This window comes from Sparus aurata, chromosome 5 (genome assembly GCF_900880675.1).
Source record: "Sparus aurata chromosome 5, fSpaAur1.1, whole genome shotgun sequence".
NCBI classification, from domain to species: domain Eukaryota; kingdom Metazoa; phylum Chordata; class Actinopteri; order Spariformes; family Sparidae; genus Sparus; species Sparus aurata.
In genome coordinates, this window is record NC_044191.1 from 36,603,963 (window position 1) to 36,624,261 (window position 20,299).

General features: G+C 42.4%; 3 protein-coding genes across 4 annotated transcripts in view; 2 read left to right on the top strand and 1 right to left on the bottom strand.

The window, feature by feature from the left end:
• The window catches only part of LOC115581394 (protein FAM240B), an 11,684-nt gene extending 1,448 nt beyond the window's left edge, over nucleotides 1-10,236 (top strand). Inside the window, exon 3 of the mRNA XM_030416444.1 lies at nucleotides 10,051-10,236. Coding sequence (XP_030272304.1) covers nucleotides 10,051-10,159 — 109 coding nt within the window. The 3' untranslated portion in view covers nucleotides 10,160-10,236. The remainder of the gene's footprint in view (nucleotides 1-10,050) is intronic.
• Nucleotides 1-20,299, top strand: part of LOC115581335 (GTPase IMAP family member 8-like) — a 451,552-nt gene that overhangs the window by 394,027 nt on the left and 37,226 nt on the right. The gene's annotated exons all lie outside the window — the stretch shown is intronic.
• On the bottom strand, nucleotides 11,411-14,936 carry nudt18 (nudix (nucleoside diphosphate linked moiety X)-type motif 18). The gene is made up of 7 exons (XM_030416403.1): nucleotides 14,787-14,936; nucleotides 13,186-13,361; nucleotides 12,940-13,050; nucleotides 12,748-12,850; nucleotides 12,456-12,579; nucleotides 12,189-12,313; nucleotides 11,411-12,015 (listed from the first exon to the last, which is right to left on the bottom strand). The coding sequence occupies exons 2-7, from the start codon at nucleotides 13,357-13,359 to the stop codon at nucleotides 11,633-11,635; spliced, it is 1,020 nt and encodes a 339-aa protein (XP_030272263.1). The 5' UTR covers nucleotides 13,360-13,361; nucleotides 14,787-14,936; the 3' UTR covers nucleotides 11,411-11,632.

Below are 20,299 nucleotides of genomic sequence, written 5' to 3' on the forward strand. Positions count from 1 at the left end.
AACTCAACACACTCGGACACAGTCACAACCACTAAAACCCAACATGAAGAAATGATGAAGAAACGCCCAGAGAAAATGAGAGAACACACTTCAGAGAGTCGGTCAGAATTTGAATCTGAATTTCTACAATGTGTGCAGTGAACGACATCCTCTGTCATTAGACCCTCGATAACACTGTGATCAAACGAGGAAGGTCCGTCTCATGCTGTTGAGACTTCACTGACACTGCAAACAGCAGCGTGAACAGAAGCCTTTCCTTCACTAATATGAGGAACAACTGAGGTGTCGATCAGCCGTCAACCTAATCTCTGAAGTGTGCTCTTTACTTTCACAATACAGCTGTCCACACAGTCTGGACCCCAAAGGAGATTCAGTGACGTCTCTTTTGGGTTCCTTGGTTTCTGGTTGTAAAGATGCAGACATGTTATGAATACATTTAAAATGCAGCACTGTGGCTCTGAAGCAGCATCTCTTCTCTGTCAGTGGTCATTGTTCTACTGACCATGGAAACTCCCGACACAAAGCACAAACCTGCTGAGCTTGACCTTTCCAGCTCCAGCTGAGTGCGTGACTTGTAGCGATGCCCAAAATCAGACCTTCCTCTGGGCAAAGCGCCTCTTTCCCAAAGACGCCGATCCGTGGAGGTATTTGAACCTGATGTCTGTGGCTCAAGTTGTGGTAGACATGTGACAGTTCGGCAAATAGACACATCTAAAAACAGACCGTCTCATTACAAACAGCCTCTCGTCTCTCAGCGAGCTGGAGGACATACCAGGACAAACACACACCCTCGACGAGCTGGTCGTTAAAGGTCTCAGTGATGATGATCACTAATGAGCCAAAACATCAGCCAGACTGTAACCTGAGCACACCTCCATCTGTCAGCTGGGAAAAAAGAAATGACAGTCCATAGTTTTTATAGATGTTTCAATTATTGTCCCTGAGGAAACACACGTGGTTACATATGTAAGTTTATCTTTTAGACGTGCTGACGTGACTCTGTGGAGGACAAAGTTGTCTGTCGAACGTTCATGACTGAAATATTAACAATGAATGGATGAATCATGAAGTCAGAGGCCCCGAGAGTCCAAACTGATATGAAAAGACGTTAGTTACACCCTTGATGTGTGGTGCATGCTAACACTTTTAGCTTTGCAGCTACAGTGAAGATTTCATCTTAAAATCAGGGAGTGACTTCACTTACTTTATCAACATTTCACAATGTACAAAAAGTGAGAAGAAATCCTGGATCTGTCCCTTTATGAGCATCTGCACCAAAACTGAATGAGGTCTATTCTGAGACTCATCTGCCGTACAGGTGTGGTGGGAATGGAGCTCAGTGGTTTTTGTGTAATCCTGCTGACAAACCAACCAACACATGAACAAACTCGGTGGCAGAGGTTCAAAAAAACAAAATACATCAAGCTCAGCTCGTCTTCACATCCAAAGTCTGCAGAAGCCTCGAGAACTGATGTGAAAATATATATAATATAAGAGGACATCTTCACTGTAGCTGCTGCTGATAATAATAATAATAATAATAATAATAATAATAATAATGCATTTAATTTATATAGCACCTTTCAGGGTACCCAAGGACACTTAACAAAGTGGAGCAAACATTAAAAGAATAAACGGATAAGCAAAAATAGATATAAGATAAAGAAACAGAAAAGTTGATTGATTTGATCTAGAGCTGATTGGCCTTATTAAGATGATGATTCCCCCCCCGAAACCAAAAACCACAACTAAGATGATCTATAACTGCACACATGAAGTGTTTGGTAAAGTATGGTGATTGAGTGTGTGAGAGAGAGATGTAACAGTAACAACAACTACAGTAATACCAAAGCTTACAAGAAGTCTTTCCCTTTTCTTCATCAGAACAGTGACTCTGGCCTCTGTATGTATCCGGGTCATGGGCTGATATTGGACCTGACTGACTCCACATGCATCTCACTGGTTCCTTCTCCTGCTCTCTCTCTCCTCCTGTCTCTGTCCCTTCAACCTCTTCATCTCTCTCTCCTCTCCTCCTGTCTCTGTCCCTTCAACCTCTTCATCTCTCTCTCTCCTCTCCTCCTGTCTCTGTCCCTTCAACCTCTTCATCTCTCTCTCTCTCCTCCTGTCTCTTCCCTTCAACCTCTTCATCTCTCTCTCTCTCCTCCTGTCTCTGTCCCTTCAACCTCTTCATCTCTCTCTCTCCTCTCCCGGTCTCTTGTCCCTTCAACCTCTTCATCTCTCTCTCTCTCCTCCTGTCTCTGTCCCTTCAACCTCTTCATCTCTCTCTCTCTCCTCCTGTCTCTGTCCCTTCAACCTCTTCATCTCTCTCTCCTCTCCTCCTGTCTCTGTCCCTTCAACCTCTTCATCTCTCTCTCTCCTCTCCTCCTGTCTCTGTCCCTTCACCTCTTCATCTCTCTCTCCTCTCCTCCTGTCTCTGTCCCTTCAACCTCTTCATCTCTCTCTCCTCTCCTCCTGTCTCTGTCCCTTCAACCTCTTCATCTCTCTCTCCTGTCTCATCCTCTGTTGAATCTTTAAAATGAAAAGTCTAAGTATACTACTGAGTCATGACCGAATATTTTAATGCCATGTTTAGTCACATTATAACATAATAACTTATCTGTCCAAACATCTAAAATAATAATATTGATGGATAATTCATACTGTGACTGAACATGGCCTTAAAATATTCTGATTCATTGCATGTCCTTTCATTTTTTAGCCTCGGCTACATTTACAGTAGGTTACAGGTTAGCATCTGTTGCATCTATCGGCTAGTTCACTATTTCTCTCCTTCTCTTAGCTTATTACAGTTCTCACCCCAAAAAAAAAAAATAAATCTTTTGACTGAATGTTTTTTCGAGCTGTAGTCATATTCCCAATTTGTAATTTGTGAAACATGTTACAGGGCATTTTACTTGACAAGTGCTAAATAAAAAGATTTACAGCCTCACCACACACCATGTTCTCTAACGCAGACATCACGTTAACATATTTGACCAACAGTGTTTAACAGGAGGATCGGAACAGCTGTTCTATTCACACTTAAAATGATTTTTGTCTTTTGTAATGTAATTTTCAATCTATAAAATCAAACTGTGCCATTTTTTTCTCTCTCAAGTTTTACTCTTTCAATTAACCAACCATCTGCAGAACTTTTCAGTACGTTATTTTTCTCCTTCTTCTCATCATCATTATTATTTATTATTATTATTATTAATAATAATGTTTAAAGTGAGCCTCTTATCGTTTAACAGAAAAATACATCATACAAACAGCAACTTTTGCATTCTTGTCAGTCTGATGGCGAGTTATCTGTCAAACTAACCAGAAACTTCTTATTGATCATTATAAAGTTTCAGGGCATTCCTGTAACCATGGTAACTGACGGTGCCAGAGGGGGGAGACGCTAAAGCCGTTTACACAGATACACTGCAGACAAAATCCAGACTATAGTTGTTATTCACACATGTAGCACACAACAGGAGACTCTCCGTGTCAGACGAGTTCTCACGTGTTGACTAAACTCAAAAACTAATTGGTAACGTAGCAGCGCGACGAGTCCTTGCTAGCTAAGCAGCTAAACGTTAGCGCTGCTCTGTGTTTAGATCCCGCCCTGTGTGGGTCACTACACTGTCATTGGTCAGGCAGCACACGCTGTTAACGCATTCGGGACATTTTAATGTTTATTGCGACAAAAAAAGTATATTAAGCCAAAACATGATGTTTTTCTAACCACAAGTGGTTTTTATGCCGTAACCTAACCAAAACATAAACACCATGGTCTGCAGGAACAAACATTGCCGTATTTATTTTGGTGATTAGATAAGAGATGTATATTATTTCCTCCACCTTCGCCTGGTGGTTCAGTGTTTGGAGCTGCAGCCTCACAGTGAAGTTGTCAGCTTCTCCTTCGTTGCATTATGATGGGATGTACATGTGTATGATTCACATCCTCCTGTTAAACCTTCACCTCTTAGTGCTACACCAGCTATTAGCCATATCCCTCCTAACTCCTGTCTTCTCCTCCCCGATCCCCCTTAACCTCACACCACCTCTTCAGCCCATCACAGCTAATCCCCCCACTATCTATTACCCTGTCCCCCTAATCCCCCACCTATCAATACCATGTATCCCCTGATCCTCCTGCTATCTATTACCATGCACCCCCCAACGCCCCCCGTCGCCTCTAACCCCGGCTCTAGTCCCACTAATTGTGTGCGTTATGTGTGACCCGGCCAGAGGCTGGAACAACGTGTTGCAGGGAGTCGAGGTGATAATGACACAGCGATGAGTGATGGAAGCAGACAGGCAGGCAGGCAGGCAGGCAGACGGTTGTATTTTGAAGTTAAATTAAATTCTTCACATGTTGTCGACACAAAGTTTCCACATTGATGTCCAGCTGGGACTAAAAATAACTTTACTGTCTCAATACAGCTTGGTGTGAGCGTGAGCTGCAGCGAGTAGTTGATCCGCAGAGAATCGATCAGAAACTGTTTGGAAAATTGTTTTTCAGGCTCATTCAGATATTAATGAGGTAATAATACAAACTCAGAAATAAGTGAATAATCAAGCTGAGGACAACAAGGCCCCAGAACACTGTATGAAGCTGGAAAGGTGGCAGGGTCCGCCACATATAAACACAGTAAAACAGTAAACACTGTGTTGTTCTTTAAGGTCAGTTTGTTTATTCAGTCATGAAAACAAAGAAAGTTTGATTATTTTGTTTGTTTAGGTAAACAAAAAAATCTGTTCTTCAACAAAACTACAGACTGCTCCTTTAAAGATACATCCTGTAAGGTTTCTGCATTACAACCTAAAAAACGTCTCGACCTTCGCTGTAAATGTTGTTGAGTTGTGTTGTCAAATCATCCCAAATGTTTCAAACAAGGTTCAAACAGAGAAATCCTCCAGTTTCCTCAGGTGACGTTTCACCTGCTCGACTGTCTGTAACTTCAGGAGAGTCAGAGAGGAAGTCTGAGAGCGAGACCCAACAGAACCACAAGAACACTTTAGAACATGTCTGTCTGTCTGTCTGTCTGTCTGTCTGTCTGTCTGCCTGCCTGTCCATCGATCCGTCTGTCTTCATGTGTCTTTGTGTCTGCCTCTGCTGAGGTCAGGAGGATTATCAGCAGCTGAGAGAACAAATGGAATAATCCAGAAAACTCGACAGGAAGGTGGTGAAGAGACAGTGAGGACAGCTGACAGTCAGGGTTAGGTTACACACACACACACACACACGCACACACACACACACACGCGCACACACACGCACGCACACACACACACACACACGCACGCACGCACACACACACACACACACACACACACACACAGAGGGACGTGAATAAACACACATGCATTTATTCATGTACAGCATGTCTGGACTTTCTTTGTGTCTCTGTCTCATACACATTTTCCATCTTTGCAGACACACACACACACACACCCAGACATACACACAGAGACACACACAGAGTGATGTTGGTGTGTGTTTGATTGATGGTGAAATAAAGAAGAAGTGAAATGCTGATGTGTCAGTGATAACACCTCAGCTGTCACTGAGACACCAGATCCTCCTGAACTCAGCAGCACATTAAACACTAAATGTGACCTCACTGCTGCTTCGGCACACACACACACACACACACACACAGTGTAGACACATGCATACTTCTGGAGCTTCACAGTTAAACAGAGTTGCAGCATTCTGCTAAACAACTGAATCAGCTGAGACTTGATTTAAAACATAGAAACAACCACAGAAACATCAGAAGTCTCCATCAGCTCGTCTGCTGTGATCTCAGTCTGCAGCAGAGAACACATCACTAACTGATCTCAGTCTGCAGCAGAGAACACATCACTAACTGATCTCAGTCTGCAGCAGAGAACACATCACTAACTGATCTCAGTCTGCAGGAGAGAACACATCACTAACTGATCTCAGTCTGCAGCAGAGAACACATCACTAACTGATCTCAGTCTGCAGCAGAGAACACATCACTAACTGATCTCAGTCTGCAGCAGAGAACACATCACTAACTGATCTCAGTCTGCAGCAGAGAACACATCACTAACTGATCTCAGTCTGCAGGAGAGAACACATCACTAACTGATCTCAGTCTGCAGCAGAGAGAACACATCACTAACTGATCTCAGTCTGCAGGAGAGAACACATCACTAACTGATCTCAGTCTGCAGCAGAGAACACATCACTAACTGATCTCAGTCTGCAGCAGAGAACACATCACTAACTGATCTCAGTCTGCAGCAGAGAGAACACATCACTAACTGATCTCAGTCTGCAGGAGAGAACACATCACTAACTGATCTCAGTCTGCAGCAGAGAACACATCACTAACTGATCTCAGTCTGCAGCAGAGAACACATCACTAACTGATCTCAGTCTGCAGGAGAGAACACATCACTAACTGATCTCAGTCTGCAGGAGAGAACACATCACTAACTGATCTCAGTCTGCAGCAGAGAACACATCACTAACTGATCTCAGTCTGCAGGAGAGAACACATCACTAACTGATCTCAGTCTGCAGCAGAGAACACATCACTAACTGATCTCAGTCTGCAGCAGAGAACACATCACTAACTGATCTCAGTCTGCAGCAGAGAACACATCACTAACTGATCTCAGTCTGCAGCAGAGAACACATCACTAACTGATCTCAGTCTGCAGCAGAGAGAACACATCACTAACTGATCTCAGTCTGCAGGAGAGAACACATCACTAACTGATCTCAGTCTGCAGCAGAGAGAACACATCACTAACTGATCTCAGTCTGCAGCAGAGAACACATCACTAACTGATCTCAGTCTGCAGGAGAGAACACATCACTAACTGATCTCAGTCTGCAGCAGAGAGAACACATCACTAACTGATCTCAGTCTGCAGCAGTGAGAACACATCACTAACTGATCTCAGTCTGCAGGAGAGAACACATCACTAACTGATCTCAGTCTGCAGCAGAGAGAACACATCACTAACTGATCTCAGTCTGCAGGAGAGAACACATCACTAACTGACCTCAGTCTGCAGCAGAGAACACATCACTAACTGATCTCAGTCTGCAGGAGAGAACACATCACTAACTGATCTCAGTCTGCAGCAGAGAGAACACATCACTAACTGATCTCAGTCTGCAGGAGAGAACACATCACTAACTGATCTCAGTCTGCAGGAGAGAACACATCACTAACTGATCTCAGTCTGCAGGAGAGAACACATCACTAACTGATCTCAGTCTGCAGCAGAGAACACATCACTAACTGATCTCAGTCTGCAGGAGAGAACACATCACTAACTGATCTCAGTCTGCAGGAGAGAACACATCACTAACTGATCTCAGTCTGCAGCAGAGAACACATCACTAACTGATCTGTCTGCAGCAGAGAACACATCACTAACTGATCTCAGTCTGCAGCAGTGAGAACACATCACTAACTGATCTCAGTCTGCAGCAGAGAACACATCACTAACTGATCTCAGTCTGCAGCAGAGAGAACACATCACTAACTGATCTCAGTCTGCAGGAGAGAACACATCACTAACTGATCTCAGTCTGCAGCAGAGAACACATCACTAACTGATCTCAGTCTGCAGCAGAGAGAACACATCACTAACTGATCTCAGTCTGCAGCAGAGAACACATCACTAACTGATCTCAGTCTGCAGCAGAGAACACATCACTAACTGATCTCAGTCTGCAGCAGAGAACACATCACTAACTGATCTCAGTCTGCAGGAGAGAACACATCACTAACTGATCTCAGTCTGCAGCAGAGAACACATCACTAACTGATCTCAGTCTGCAGCAGAGAACACATCACTAACTGATCTCAGTCTGCAGGAGAGAACACATCACTAACTGATCTCAGTCTGCAGCAGAGAACACATCACTAACTGATCTCAGTCTGCAGCAGAGAACACATCACTAACTGATCTCAGTCTGCAGCAGAGAACACATCACTAACTGATCTCAGTCTACAGCAGAGAACACATCACTAACTGATCTCAGTCTGCAGCAGAGAACACATCACTAACTGATCTCAGTCTGCAGGAGAGAACACATCACTAACTGATCTCAGTCTGCAGGAGAGAACACATCACTAACTGATCTCAGTCTGCAGGAGAGAACACATCACTAACTGATCTCAGTCTGCAGCAGAGAACACATCACTAACTGATCTCAGTCTGCAGGAGAGAACACATCACTAACTGATCTCAGTCTGCAGCAGAGAACACATCACTAACTGATCTCAGTCTGCAGCAGAGAACACATCACTAACTGATCTCAGTCTGCAGCAGAGAACACATCACTAACTGATCTCAGTCTGCAGCAGAGAACACATCACTAACTGATCTCAGTCTGCAGGAGAGAACACATCACTAACTGATCTCAGTCTGCAGCAGAGAACACATCACTAACTGATCTCAGTCTGCAGCAGAGAACACATCACTAACTGATCTCAGTCTGCAGGAGAGAACACATCACTAACTGATCTCAGTCTGCAGCAGAGAACACATCACTAACTGATCTCAGTCTGCAGCAGAGAGAACACATCACTAACTGATCTCAGTCTGCAGCAGAGAACACATCACTAACTGATCTCAGTCTGCAGCAGAGAACACATCACTAACTGATCTCAGTCTGCAGGAGAGAACACATCACTAACTGATCTCAGTCTGCAGCAGAGAGAACACATCACTAACTGATCTCAGTCTGCAGCAGAGAACACATCACTAACTGATCTGAGAACAGATTTACACCTGTGACATGTGATCTCAGTCTGCAGCAGAGAACACATCACTAACTGATCTCAGTCTGCAGGAGAGAACACATCACTAACTGATCTCAGTCTGCAGGAGAGAACACATCACTAACTGATCTCAGTCTGCAGCAGAGAACACATCACTAACTGATCTCAGTCTGCAGCAGAGAACACATCACTAACTGATCTCAGTCTGCAGCAGAGAACACATCACTAACTGATCTCAGTCTGCAGGAGAGAACACATCACTAACTGATCTCAGTCTGCAGCAGAGAACACATCACTAACTGATCTCAGTCTGCAGCAGAGAACACATCACTAACTGATCTCAGTCTGCAGGAGAGAACACATCACTAACTGATCTCAGTCTGCAGGAGAGAACACATCACTAACTGATCTCAGTCTGCAGCAGAGAACACATCACTAACTGATCTCAGTCTGCAGCAGAGAACACATCACTAACTGATCTCAGTCTGCAGCAGAGAGAACACATCACTAACTGATCTCAGTCTGCAGCAGAGAACACATCACTAACTGATCTCAGTCTGCAGGAGAGAACACATCACTAACTGATCTCAGTCTGCAGCAGAGAACACATCACTAACTGATCTCAGTCTGCAGCAGAGAACACATCACTAACTGATCTCAGTCTGCAGCAGAGAACACATCACTAACTGATCTCAGTCTGCAGCAGAGAACACATCACTAACTGATCTCAGTCTGCAGCAGAGAACACATCACTAACTGATCTCAGTCTGCAGGAGAGAACACATCACTAACTGATCTCAGTCTGCAGCAGAGAACACATCACTAACTGATCTCAGTCTGCAGGAGAGAGAACACATCACTAACTGATCTCAGTCTGCAGCAGAGAACACATCACTAACTGATCTCAGTCTGCAGCAGAGAGAACACATCACTAACTGATCTCAGTCTGCAGCAGAGAACACATCACTAACTGATCTCAGTCTGCAGGAGAGAACACATCACTAACTGATCTCAGTCTGCAGGAGAGAACACATCACTAACTGATCTCAGTCTGCTGGAGCCTCTTTAAAGCTGAAGACTGAAGCGGCTGCACGAGCTCGACTGGTGTGAATGACAACTTTTCAAATCAGTTTTGAATCTTTGGACTTCTGGAGACTTGGATTATTCTCTTAATCCACAGCACACCTGTCATGTTTGAAACTGTGGAACTAAAGGAAACCTTCCTGTGTGTGTGTGTGTGTGTGTGTGTGTGTGTGTGTGTGTGTGTGTGTGTTTTCAGGCTGAGGGGGGAGTGGCTGGTCCGTCTGGAGAACCGAACCAAACACTTGAAGAGCCTCAACGACAAATACGTCAGGAAGCCCAAGACGGAGAAGTCGGCTGAGCAGTGATGAGCTCCGACACGCAGAGACGAAGACAAACGGTGTCACGTTAACGTTAAAGACAATAAAGGAAATAACTTCCATCAGCTTTGTGTTTTGTGAGTTTAATTTTGCAAGGACTTAAATACTATTTTTTTGACAAACAGCATGTTACAGTGGTCTTTGTTGTTCAACAAGAAACAGTTCCAGAAAACATAAAGTGTTATTTTCCTCCTGTGCAGATTAAAGACTGTATACGTGTTATCTGTGGAGCTTTAGAGCTGCCAGGAGTATTTCTATTTGTCTTTGTGCTAAGCTAAGCTAACTGCATCCTGATTTCTTCCCTGTTTCTAACACACAGGCAGTGAGATCTGAACATCTCACTGCCTGAAAGAAAAACAGTAAGTATATTAATTATTAATTTAAAGCAGAATATTTCTTATAAAATCAAACATAAATATCAATATTTTATTGCTCCATTCACATTAAAACTCTTCAACAACATTAGACATTTCAGCCCTGTTCAGACCAGTGATCCAACCACTGAACCAGTAACCACAGCATCACCAGACTCCATTAACAAATGTAGTGATTTAAAGAGTTGTTGAGTTAAAACAAACTTTATAACGTAGTGAAACTGTGTGTGTGACAGATTCTAACTCATTGTGTCCTCGTTGTAAATTCAGCATTAAATGTGATACATGAAGCCAACTATTAACCACATCACCAGACTCCCTTAACAAATCAGCTAATTTTAGGAGTTGTTGTGTAGCGTAAAGCTTTATAAACATTATGAAACTGTGTGTGTGACAGATTGTAACTCATTGTGTCCTTGTTGTAAATTCAGCATTAAATCTTTCAGCTGAAGTTGTTTGTCTCCTTGTAAAAAGTGTCAGTTTGTGGCAGCATGTCTGTACCAGCCTGTCTGCTTCTGTGTCTAAAGTGCTAAAGTCTTACCTGCCAACATTGATCAGCTGTTTGAACACACTGTTTACACTGATTTTACCATTTACACTCCATTTATGAAAGAAGAAACATGTTAGTGATCTAAACATGTCACATGTTACAAAGACACTAAACAGTAACAATATAGGCTCCTTCTTTGTCCCCGTGGAGAAAGTCCCCAGACTCCCTTAACAAATGTGTCAGTTTAGTGAGTTGTTGAGTTGGAGACATTTTATAAACTCTGTGAAACTCTGTCTCTGACTCATTCTGCATTATTTGGACCTTCTTGTTCATTCAGCAAATGTTCTACATGAACTTCTTTCTGTCTTTGAGTAGAAACATGGAGTCTGTTTGTCTCAGTGATGGACGGGTTTGTTTCATACGGAGCAGGAAGTGACATCAGATTAAACAGATGTTAACAACAGGTCTGAACAGGTCTGTCTTTCAGATTAAAAGCACCTTTCTTAAAGCCAGTCAGTGTGTTCCCTTCACAATAAGAGTCCTCCTGGTAAATCCCAGAGGCGGTGATGTGTTGACATCATCAGAGATATGTTCTGGTCAGTACAGGCTGTGGATCGGTACGATGGAGGTGTTCTTGGTCTTTTCCAGCAGTTTCTCTCTCAGTGTTTGTTTCTGGACTTGGTGCCAGATGTATCGAGGGTTTTCTATAGATGGAGGCTGACTCGTTCCTGTACACTCCACCCTCTCCCCGTCCTCGTTGCGTTGGACGTGGTCTGGGACCAGCGCCACCAGCGTGTTGAGGCACACGCCGTCTGTCTTGCCGTGCTGTCTGCCGTTGTGCTGCAGGCTGAAGATGCCCAGCGTGTTCACGTCCTGGTCGTAGTACGCTGACGGCATGGCCTCCTGCACCACCATGTTGGCTGCCCAGGTCACTGCATGGGTCTTTACTGCTGCTGCTATGGGGAGGTGGAGCGCCGGGGCTGCAGGGCAGAGACAGACAGAGGAGGTTAGACAGGAACTGAAGATCTAAACATCTGTGTGACAGATAGAACTGTGAAAGATATTTTCAATTAAAATCTTTAAAATTAGAAATGTATGTTAAAGAAATTAAAGACAAAGCAGACGTGTTTTTGTCTGATGAGCAGCTCGTTACCTTTGATGAGCAGCACCCACACCTGCTGCTCAGCGCTGGTGAAGACCAGGACGAGTCTCTGCACCACATGACGGCAGCTCAGGTCCACAGGTAACGTGACAGGATGCCAGGGATCCTGACGGTACCTGAAGGCAGCACAGCAGCCAAAGTCAGTGTGAGTATTCTGCTTCAAACTCACTGTTTCCATCAAAAGCCAAATCATAAATCACTCTGTCTAAAGTCTATTCTACATGTGATTAGCCTAGCTTAGCATAAAAACGAGAGTACTTGAGGCCACAGTCGATGAGACGGAGGATGTCTCGTCCTCTCAGAGGGAGAGCAGACTGTCTGTCCCACCAGGACGCCTGAAGAGACTCCTGATCCGCTGCTGACAGACTCTTTAAACTCCCACCTGACACACACACACACACACACACACACACACATCACAGTCAAACATCAGAAGAAGAACAGCTTTCTGTCAGCATGGGGTTGAGGAGATAATGACTGAATTTGGACTTTTGGGTGAACTGTTCCTTTGATTGGACTCAGGTTCAGTTGACACTGTGTGACCTCTGACCTGTGATTTTGGCGAGGAAGATGAAGCGGATCCACTGTGGTCCCTGCTCCTGGATCAGCAGCAGCGTGATTGGTTCACAGTCAAACCCCGCCTCCTCCTTCACCTGCAGACATATTTGTCCCTTTGTTCTCAACCCGAAAACCCATCACTGAACCCTGTGTGTGTGTTTGTGTGTGTGTGTGTGTGTCTCACCTCCCTCCTCAGCGCCTCCTCCAGATTCTCCCCGACCTCCACCCTCCCTGCAGGCAGGTACCACTGCTTGTAACAGTCCTGCTTCGCCTCCTGCACCATCAGCACCTCCTCCTGATGGAGCGCGCACACACACACACACACACACACACACACACACACACACACACACACACACACACACGTTACATTTTGTCTGAGCTGTAGCTTCTGACCTCAGTCCTGCAGGAGCCAATCAGGACAGAGCACCTTGTCGTTGAAGATGACTCCACAGACGATGTAGGTGACGTTCTTCCTCAGAGTGGCTGGTTTGCTCTGCTCCAGGCCCACGTCACACCCGCTGACCTCTGACCCCTGACCGCTCAGCAGCATCTCCACCTGCTCCTCCACCTGCCGCCGCTGCTCCGCCTCCGTCACCTCCATGTCTGGTGGTAAACACACACACACACACACACACACACACACACACACACACACACACACACAATCAAAAACCATTTCAAAGGTTACAGCTCAAAGTGTTGAAAGCAGTTTGTGTTGGACAGACAAGATTATGGTATAAAAAGATATTTGACTTTATGTTCAGACGGCAATGACCTGCAGCTGTCTTGTCCTCCATGTCACACACAGAACAGAACATGTCCAAACAAATATTTTACATTAAAATAGAAGAAAAAGATAAAAACTTAAAGGACATAAAACAGAACAAAGTGAATAAAAGTTGGGCCAAAAGAAGACATAAAAACTTTCCAGATTTAGAAGAATTCATAGATTTATATACTTATTATATCATATATTTTTTTATTATCAATATCTGTGTAATTCTGTGCTCGAATAAAATAATTGAATATAAAACTTAAGGGTTGGTTTGTATGTTTTTTCAGTTCTGATACTGATATTTGGAACTTGTGTAAGTTTGAGTTGCCATAGACTGCAACACAAAGCTGAGCTGAGATGTTAAGCTTTATAAATAATAGTGATGTATAAAAGTGCATTTCAGAATAATATATTATAACACTGGATTATAATTACTAATAAGCTAATGTGTTCATCACTTTAATGAACAATAGGTTCAATTATTTTGTACTGCTGATAGTTTAATTTATATCAGAACACATCAATGTATTAGTTGAATTTATTTTATATCAATCTGAATCAGCAAATAACTAGTAGCCAAAGTTATTAAATAAATGTACTGAAGTAAAAAAGGACAATATTTGTGACAGTGAATGTCGCGAATGGAAGAACTAAGTAGCAGAAAAAGGAAATTCCCAAGTAAAGTTCCTCAAAATTGCACTTAAATAAATTCAGATGAGATAAAATAAGAAAGAAGTTTATGAATCCTGAAGAAAATGTTCAGTAACAAGCAGTGCCCGGGCCAGAACCATCAGAACCACACTGGACCCAGCTCAGACAGTCAGAGTATTCAAAATCACTGAAGGATACAAAATATTCAAAACATAAAGTAAATATAGAGTAAATGCATAAAACAGAGCGACTAATACGATTATAAACAGAAGACAATCCATGTTCATTACTGCTGCAGTCAACACATGTTAATATACTACATGTGATATGAACACATGCTATAATGAGGTTTTCTCACTGCGTTTATTTAGACACAACAGACATAAGAACATAAATACATATTAAAGTCATGTAGTCGTTGTTCCTCGCTGAGCTGCTGAACACACAGGGTTAATGATGCTAACAGGCTCAGCTGAATCAGAGGGCAGACAGCAGCTGACGTTAGCTAATGTCTGCGGACGATCCGTTAATTTCACTTTTATTAAACTTCTCAACAGGAAACAACATTCATCAGAGAGATTATCAGAATGAAACTGGCCCACCTTCCTGTTCCGAGCGGCCGTGTTGATCCCAGCTGACTGCTGCTGCTCTGTTTTCACATTTGACACCGAGAAGTTAAACAGGGAACACACTTCCTCTTCCGGTTCGGGATTTTCAAAATAAAACAACTCCAAATTCGGTGTTGCTGAAACACATTTAAATTGCCTTTAACACGTTCCGCGGTAATTCACACCTGCGAGAATAACAACGAATATTTTTTCATCTAAATGTTGTTGGCGAACAATAGATTGTAGAGCCTCTTTAACCGTCGGTGCTCATAATACGTGTTTTATTGTGACATTCATGACAGGAAGTCACGTTTTTTTGTAGTCCTTCGGCTTGACAGTGGTGTTGTTACGTGTAGTAAGGTCACACAGAGGCTGTGGATGTGAGCTAACAGCCTTTAAACACAGACAGGGTGATAATAATTACGTATACTTGGATCGATGAACTCACTGATGGTTTTCTGACAGAAACAAACAGTTGAACCACCGGAAACGGTTCGAACCTGTTTGTTAATCCACACGCAGGTGAGTCTCTGTTTTCATTCACATTTGGTTTGTTTCTGTAGTTTGTACTGTATTAAGATGTTCAGCTAGCTCTGCTAACACCGCTGTCCTCAACTACTGCTTACAACTCATACTGTTACTCACATTCTACCGTTATTTGTAGTTCTGCTAACGCTGCTAACGCTGCTAATGCTACAAACGCTGCTAACGCTGCTAATGCTGCTAATGCTACAACTTCTCCTTGAACTGCTGTCACATGTGCTACTGCTGCAAAACTCATTCTGGGAGAAAAGTGTGAATGTGTTAATGTTTAAGGAGAGACTGGTTTTGTAATCATGTCATAATTAATATGTCTATATGTTGCTAATGAAAAAGAAAAGGAAATCAATTTTTAAAATGTGGCGTTTCAGCTCTGGTGCAGCATGAAATCTGCAGAGTAACTTAATCAATCAATCAGTTTATCTATCAATCAATCAATCAAGTTAGCAAACAAATGTACATGAGTATAAGAACAATGTTTGTCTCTTCACTGTTCAGTAAATGAGGTTAATGTTTGCATTTTCGAGGAAATAACATATTTATTTTTGTATATTTAACAAGCATGTCTTATAGAACAATAACTAAAACAATAGGGGAAAAAAAGAATAATAAAACCACAACAGTAAAAATAGTGATTGACAGTAGTCAGCTGCGTTTACATCATTAACACTAATCAACGAGTGGATCAACAGGAAGCTCCAGTCAAACATCAAATGACGGAAAATTTGTTTTCAGCATTTTCTATTTAAGTTTGTCATATCCAAATAAAAAAGTGTCCTACAGGGCTGTGAGGCAGAGACAGAGAGCCTGACCTGAAACAGAGACCGCCTCCTCTTACATCATAAATTAATTAATAGACTTTTATAAAATTCAACATTCAGCTTCAGAAACAGGACGTTGTTGTTGTTCAGACCGTTAACGATGATTCCTGTGAGTTATTTCTCCTACTGTAATTTATGATCTGTTTGTTTTTTACTCCCTCAGTCAAACATCAGACTTCATCCATCACCTCAACACCTGACACCTGAGACGACTTCTCAGCCAATCAGAGCTCCCCCTGCATCCCCTCAGCTCAGTGAAAAAGACAGAAGTGATGAGGCTGTTTGTTGGAGTTGTAGTGAGTTTAGGGTCGTCTGAGTTCAGTCTGTAGTTCAGTCTGTAGTTCAGTCTGTAGATCAGTCTGTAGTTCAGTCTGTAGATCAGTCTGTAGTTCAGTCTGTAGTTCCAGTTTTACACTCATGAACCATTCAGGGTCCAGCTTTTCAAAGTCTGTAGAGAGAAACTGGAGTTCTTCACATTCACTTCAATTCAGTCAGAGTTTGATGACAGCAGCATCTAGTGGACACCAGAGGAACTGCAGCTGAACATACTCAGTGTCGACGTTGTCAGCTCCTTGTTTCAGTTTGGTCTGGTGGAGGAGCTTCGGTCTGCCGATGGCACGTCACAGTAAGCTGCAGAAGCAGGTCCTCTCTCTGTATCGACAGTTCCTGCGAGCCGGCCAGGACAAACCAGGCTTCATCCCCCGAATCCGTGATGAGTTCAGAGAGAACGCTCGCATCAAGAAGACGGACGTGATGCACATCGAGTATCTGTACCGACGAGCACAGAGGCAGCTGGAGCAGCTGAAGGACGTCAACACCAAACAGCTGGGCTCCTTCTCCAAACCTGAAGAGAAGAGTTGACCTCTGACCTCTGACCTGCACCACGACGTGTTGTGACAAAGACCTGTCAAAGACTTGGTCACCACTAGAAACCTCATGCTGAGATGCTGCATTCAAGTCCAATCTCATGAACATAAAATACATTTTTGGATGTTTCAACAGTGATGTGAGCTGTAACACAGCAAATATACAAGCGACTGTAAACCCATAAAGCTTCCACTGACACATGATATTAATAATAATAAATAAAAGTGTATAAATGATGTGGAAAACATTCATTTTGCGGTTATCACAGTAACATAGAGCCACTTTATACCATTTTACACTCGGAAATGTAATAGAGAAATAACCAGTTATTAATTAACTGATTATTGAAAAAAGCAGCATGTCATTAATACATTATAGCGGTAACTTTCCAGACCTTTTGTGGTAATTATTATGACAGTTTGCAGTGAATTAAAATAATTATTTAAACAATGTTACTTGGTAATTTTACACCTACCTACTGTGAAAGCTTTGGACCTGTGAGATGAAGTCTGTGAGGAGACACAAAGAACTGAACTTAAATGAAGGATGTACGTGTGTGTGGCCGCTGGGCGGCAGCAGCGCTCTGAGTGACTCTAACGGCCAGAGTCTCCCGGAGGACACCGTAGAAGAAGAAGTGATGTAAACAGGAAGTGCGACATCCTACATTGTCCAGTCGACAGAATAACCATTTTTCGGTAGAAATCTGTAATAATTTCATATTTAGCTGAAACTTGTGGCAGCAGCAGAAGTCTTTAGGGTTTGTTTCATCTCAACTGTTCGCTGTTTTTGTGTTTTTCGTCGTTTATTCGTCTGTTTTGCGGGTTTTGTTCCGTCATGTCGGGTTCGTTGAGCTCAGGAGGAGAGATGACCAACGCTCAGTTAATTCAGCAGGTGAGAAGAAAACACAAATCTGTTCTGTCAGAATGTTATTTTAACTGTGGAACTTTGATATGTATTGATCAGGGTTCGTACGGGTGCTTGAAATCCTTGAAAGTGCTTGAATTTCAATGTTGTGTTTTCAAGGTCTGAAAAGTGCTTGGATTTTAGTTTAAGTGCTTGAAAGTGCTTGACATTATAACTCTGTGTCTTTTACAAAATTGGGATCAGACTGGATAATTAATTTCTGAATTCTTTGCTATTATAGAATATAATTTTAGATGTTTACAGCATAATACAATGTACATAATTGTGATAAAAAGTGAAGAAAAAAATCACAAGTATATATGTTCCTTTAGATACGTATTTTACCCCAGCAGTAAGGTGCTGGAAAATCTTAAAAATGACCCTCAAAAGTGCTTGAAAAGTGCTTGAATTTGACCTTGAAAAATGTGTACGAAGCCTGATTGATGATCAGATCTGCAATTCAATAAAACCACATTATCAAACCAATACGAATATTTTACACTCTGGTTTTGGAGAACTTAAACAGGTAACAACAGTAATACACATGCAGAAATGTAGAAAATGGGCATTGTGCCCCTTTCTAAGAGTTGAGGCAAAAAAACAAAACAAAACAAAAAATCTTTCATTGTGTTGGATTTCTTTTTTAAAAATACGTCTTTGAAGTAGAACACAAAACAATTTTTAGAATAAGTAGTAGTTGGTGAGATTGTGCCAAAATGTATTAATTTATTCCTTTAGTTTTGTGATATTGTGTTCTTCCGATGTGTGATGGGAAACAGATATCTGTTCCCATTTAACTGTCCATGTGTCCTGTTTACCTTTCACATGTGAAACCAACAAACCAGCGTTGGATGAAATCACCCTCATCTGGGAGTGTAAAACCTGATTGTCTATGTTATACAAACCTGTTGCAGCCTTTGTAATCTGTCTGTGGAGGGGAGAAAAAAAACACACATCCACCTTAAACTCAAATATTCAAATATTTATAATATGTACAGTACTGAATTAGTGGACACACAACTGGAAAGAACAAACTGAAACAAGAGTACACGACACACATCTATCCCGAGAGAACAAATGTGATCTTTTATACTTTATTTAATTAGAAAGTCACATTGAGATCAAAATATCAAAAAGAAACAAAAATCAAAAAGAAGAAATTGTGACTTCAATTGTACTGAATATACATTTAATTGAATAGAGGAAGATTTAAATGTTTAATCCTTTAAATAACAGCATTCAGAAATGTCCTTAAAAGAATTCTTACAGAATTTTTAAGCTTGACAATAAAAACAATATTAAACATCATTGGCATAAGTCTAAAACCAATTTTTTAAAAAAAATACATCTGTGTTGTTTAAAACAGTTGCACCTAAACTCAAAGACATCTCTAACAGCTTCCACATTGATACCAACGTGTAGAGTTTCAGTCGACTGTAGTTCGTCCCTCCTCGATCACTGTTGACTGCAGGAACAGGGAGTGAAGCTGTTCATGAGAACAGGTGTGATGTTGTCAGCACAGGTGTGATGATAAGTTCATGATGAAAAAGAACATTTAACTGCTCTGACAAACAAAACAAAGCTTCTGATCTGGTGTTTCCCAGTGGTGTAATGTAACTAAGTGGATTTACTCAAGTACTGTACTGAGGTGATGCTAAAGGGAAGCTATGATGTTTGAGAAAGTAAGAGAGAGAAAAGCAAACGATTTATTGTTAAAGAGCTAAAACTTGTCAAATAATGCTTCTTTTCCAATGTCTTCCTCCCTCAGATGGCGCTGCTGCGATGGCTCGGCTCGGACACTGACGAGGACCGCAGGATGCTGGCGGTGGTGACGGGCCTCCAGGTCGGCAGAGAGCTGCTGAACCGGATCACCGGCCAGGACCAAGTGGACGCCTACAAGGTGACTGTGTGCCGCCTGCAGGGGGCGCTGTGAGGAGGAAATGTACAGAATTTAACAGGATGACAGCTGTGTGTAAACCTGACAGGCTCCTGGATGAGTCAGAGTTGTGTACGGGAGCCCTGAAGGGTCATTTTCTTCTAAATGACTTTATGTTTATAGAATACGCAGGAGAGGAGAGTGACAGACACATCACATCAAGTCAGAGACTGTTAGTAAAGATCAATGTGATTCATTATAAACATAAAAATCAAAGAAAGAGTCGACAGAACATCAGATGTGTGTGACCATGTTTTGCAGAACTGTTTCCAGAGATTTGTTATCTCTTTACTTCACTGCTTCTGAGCTCATCTTGTGTGTGTGTGTGTGTGTGTGTCCTCAGAGGGAGTGTATCCTCGGGATCTCACAGTTTCTCCGTGAGAACCCTCGGGCCTCGCAGGCCACCATCAACACCGAAGTGGAGAAGAGAGTTCTGGTGT

Coding starts and splice junctions, on each gene's coding strand:
- nudt18 (XM_030416403.1), bottom strand. CDS start 13,359: ATGGAGGTGACGGAGGCGGAGCAGCGGCGGCAGGTGGAGGAGCAGGTG. Junction 12,851..12,939: donor AGGAGGCGCTGAGGAGGGAG/GTGAGACACACA, acceptor ATATGTCTGCAG/GTGAAGGAGGAGGCGGGGTT. Junction 12,016..12,188: donor GTGGGTGCTGCTCATCAAAG/GTAACGAGCTGC, acceptor TCTGCCCTGCAG/CCCCGGCGCTCCACCTCCCC.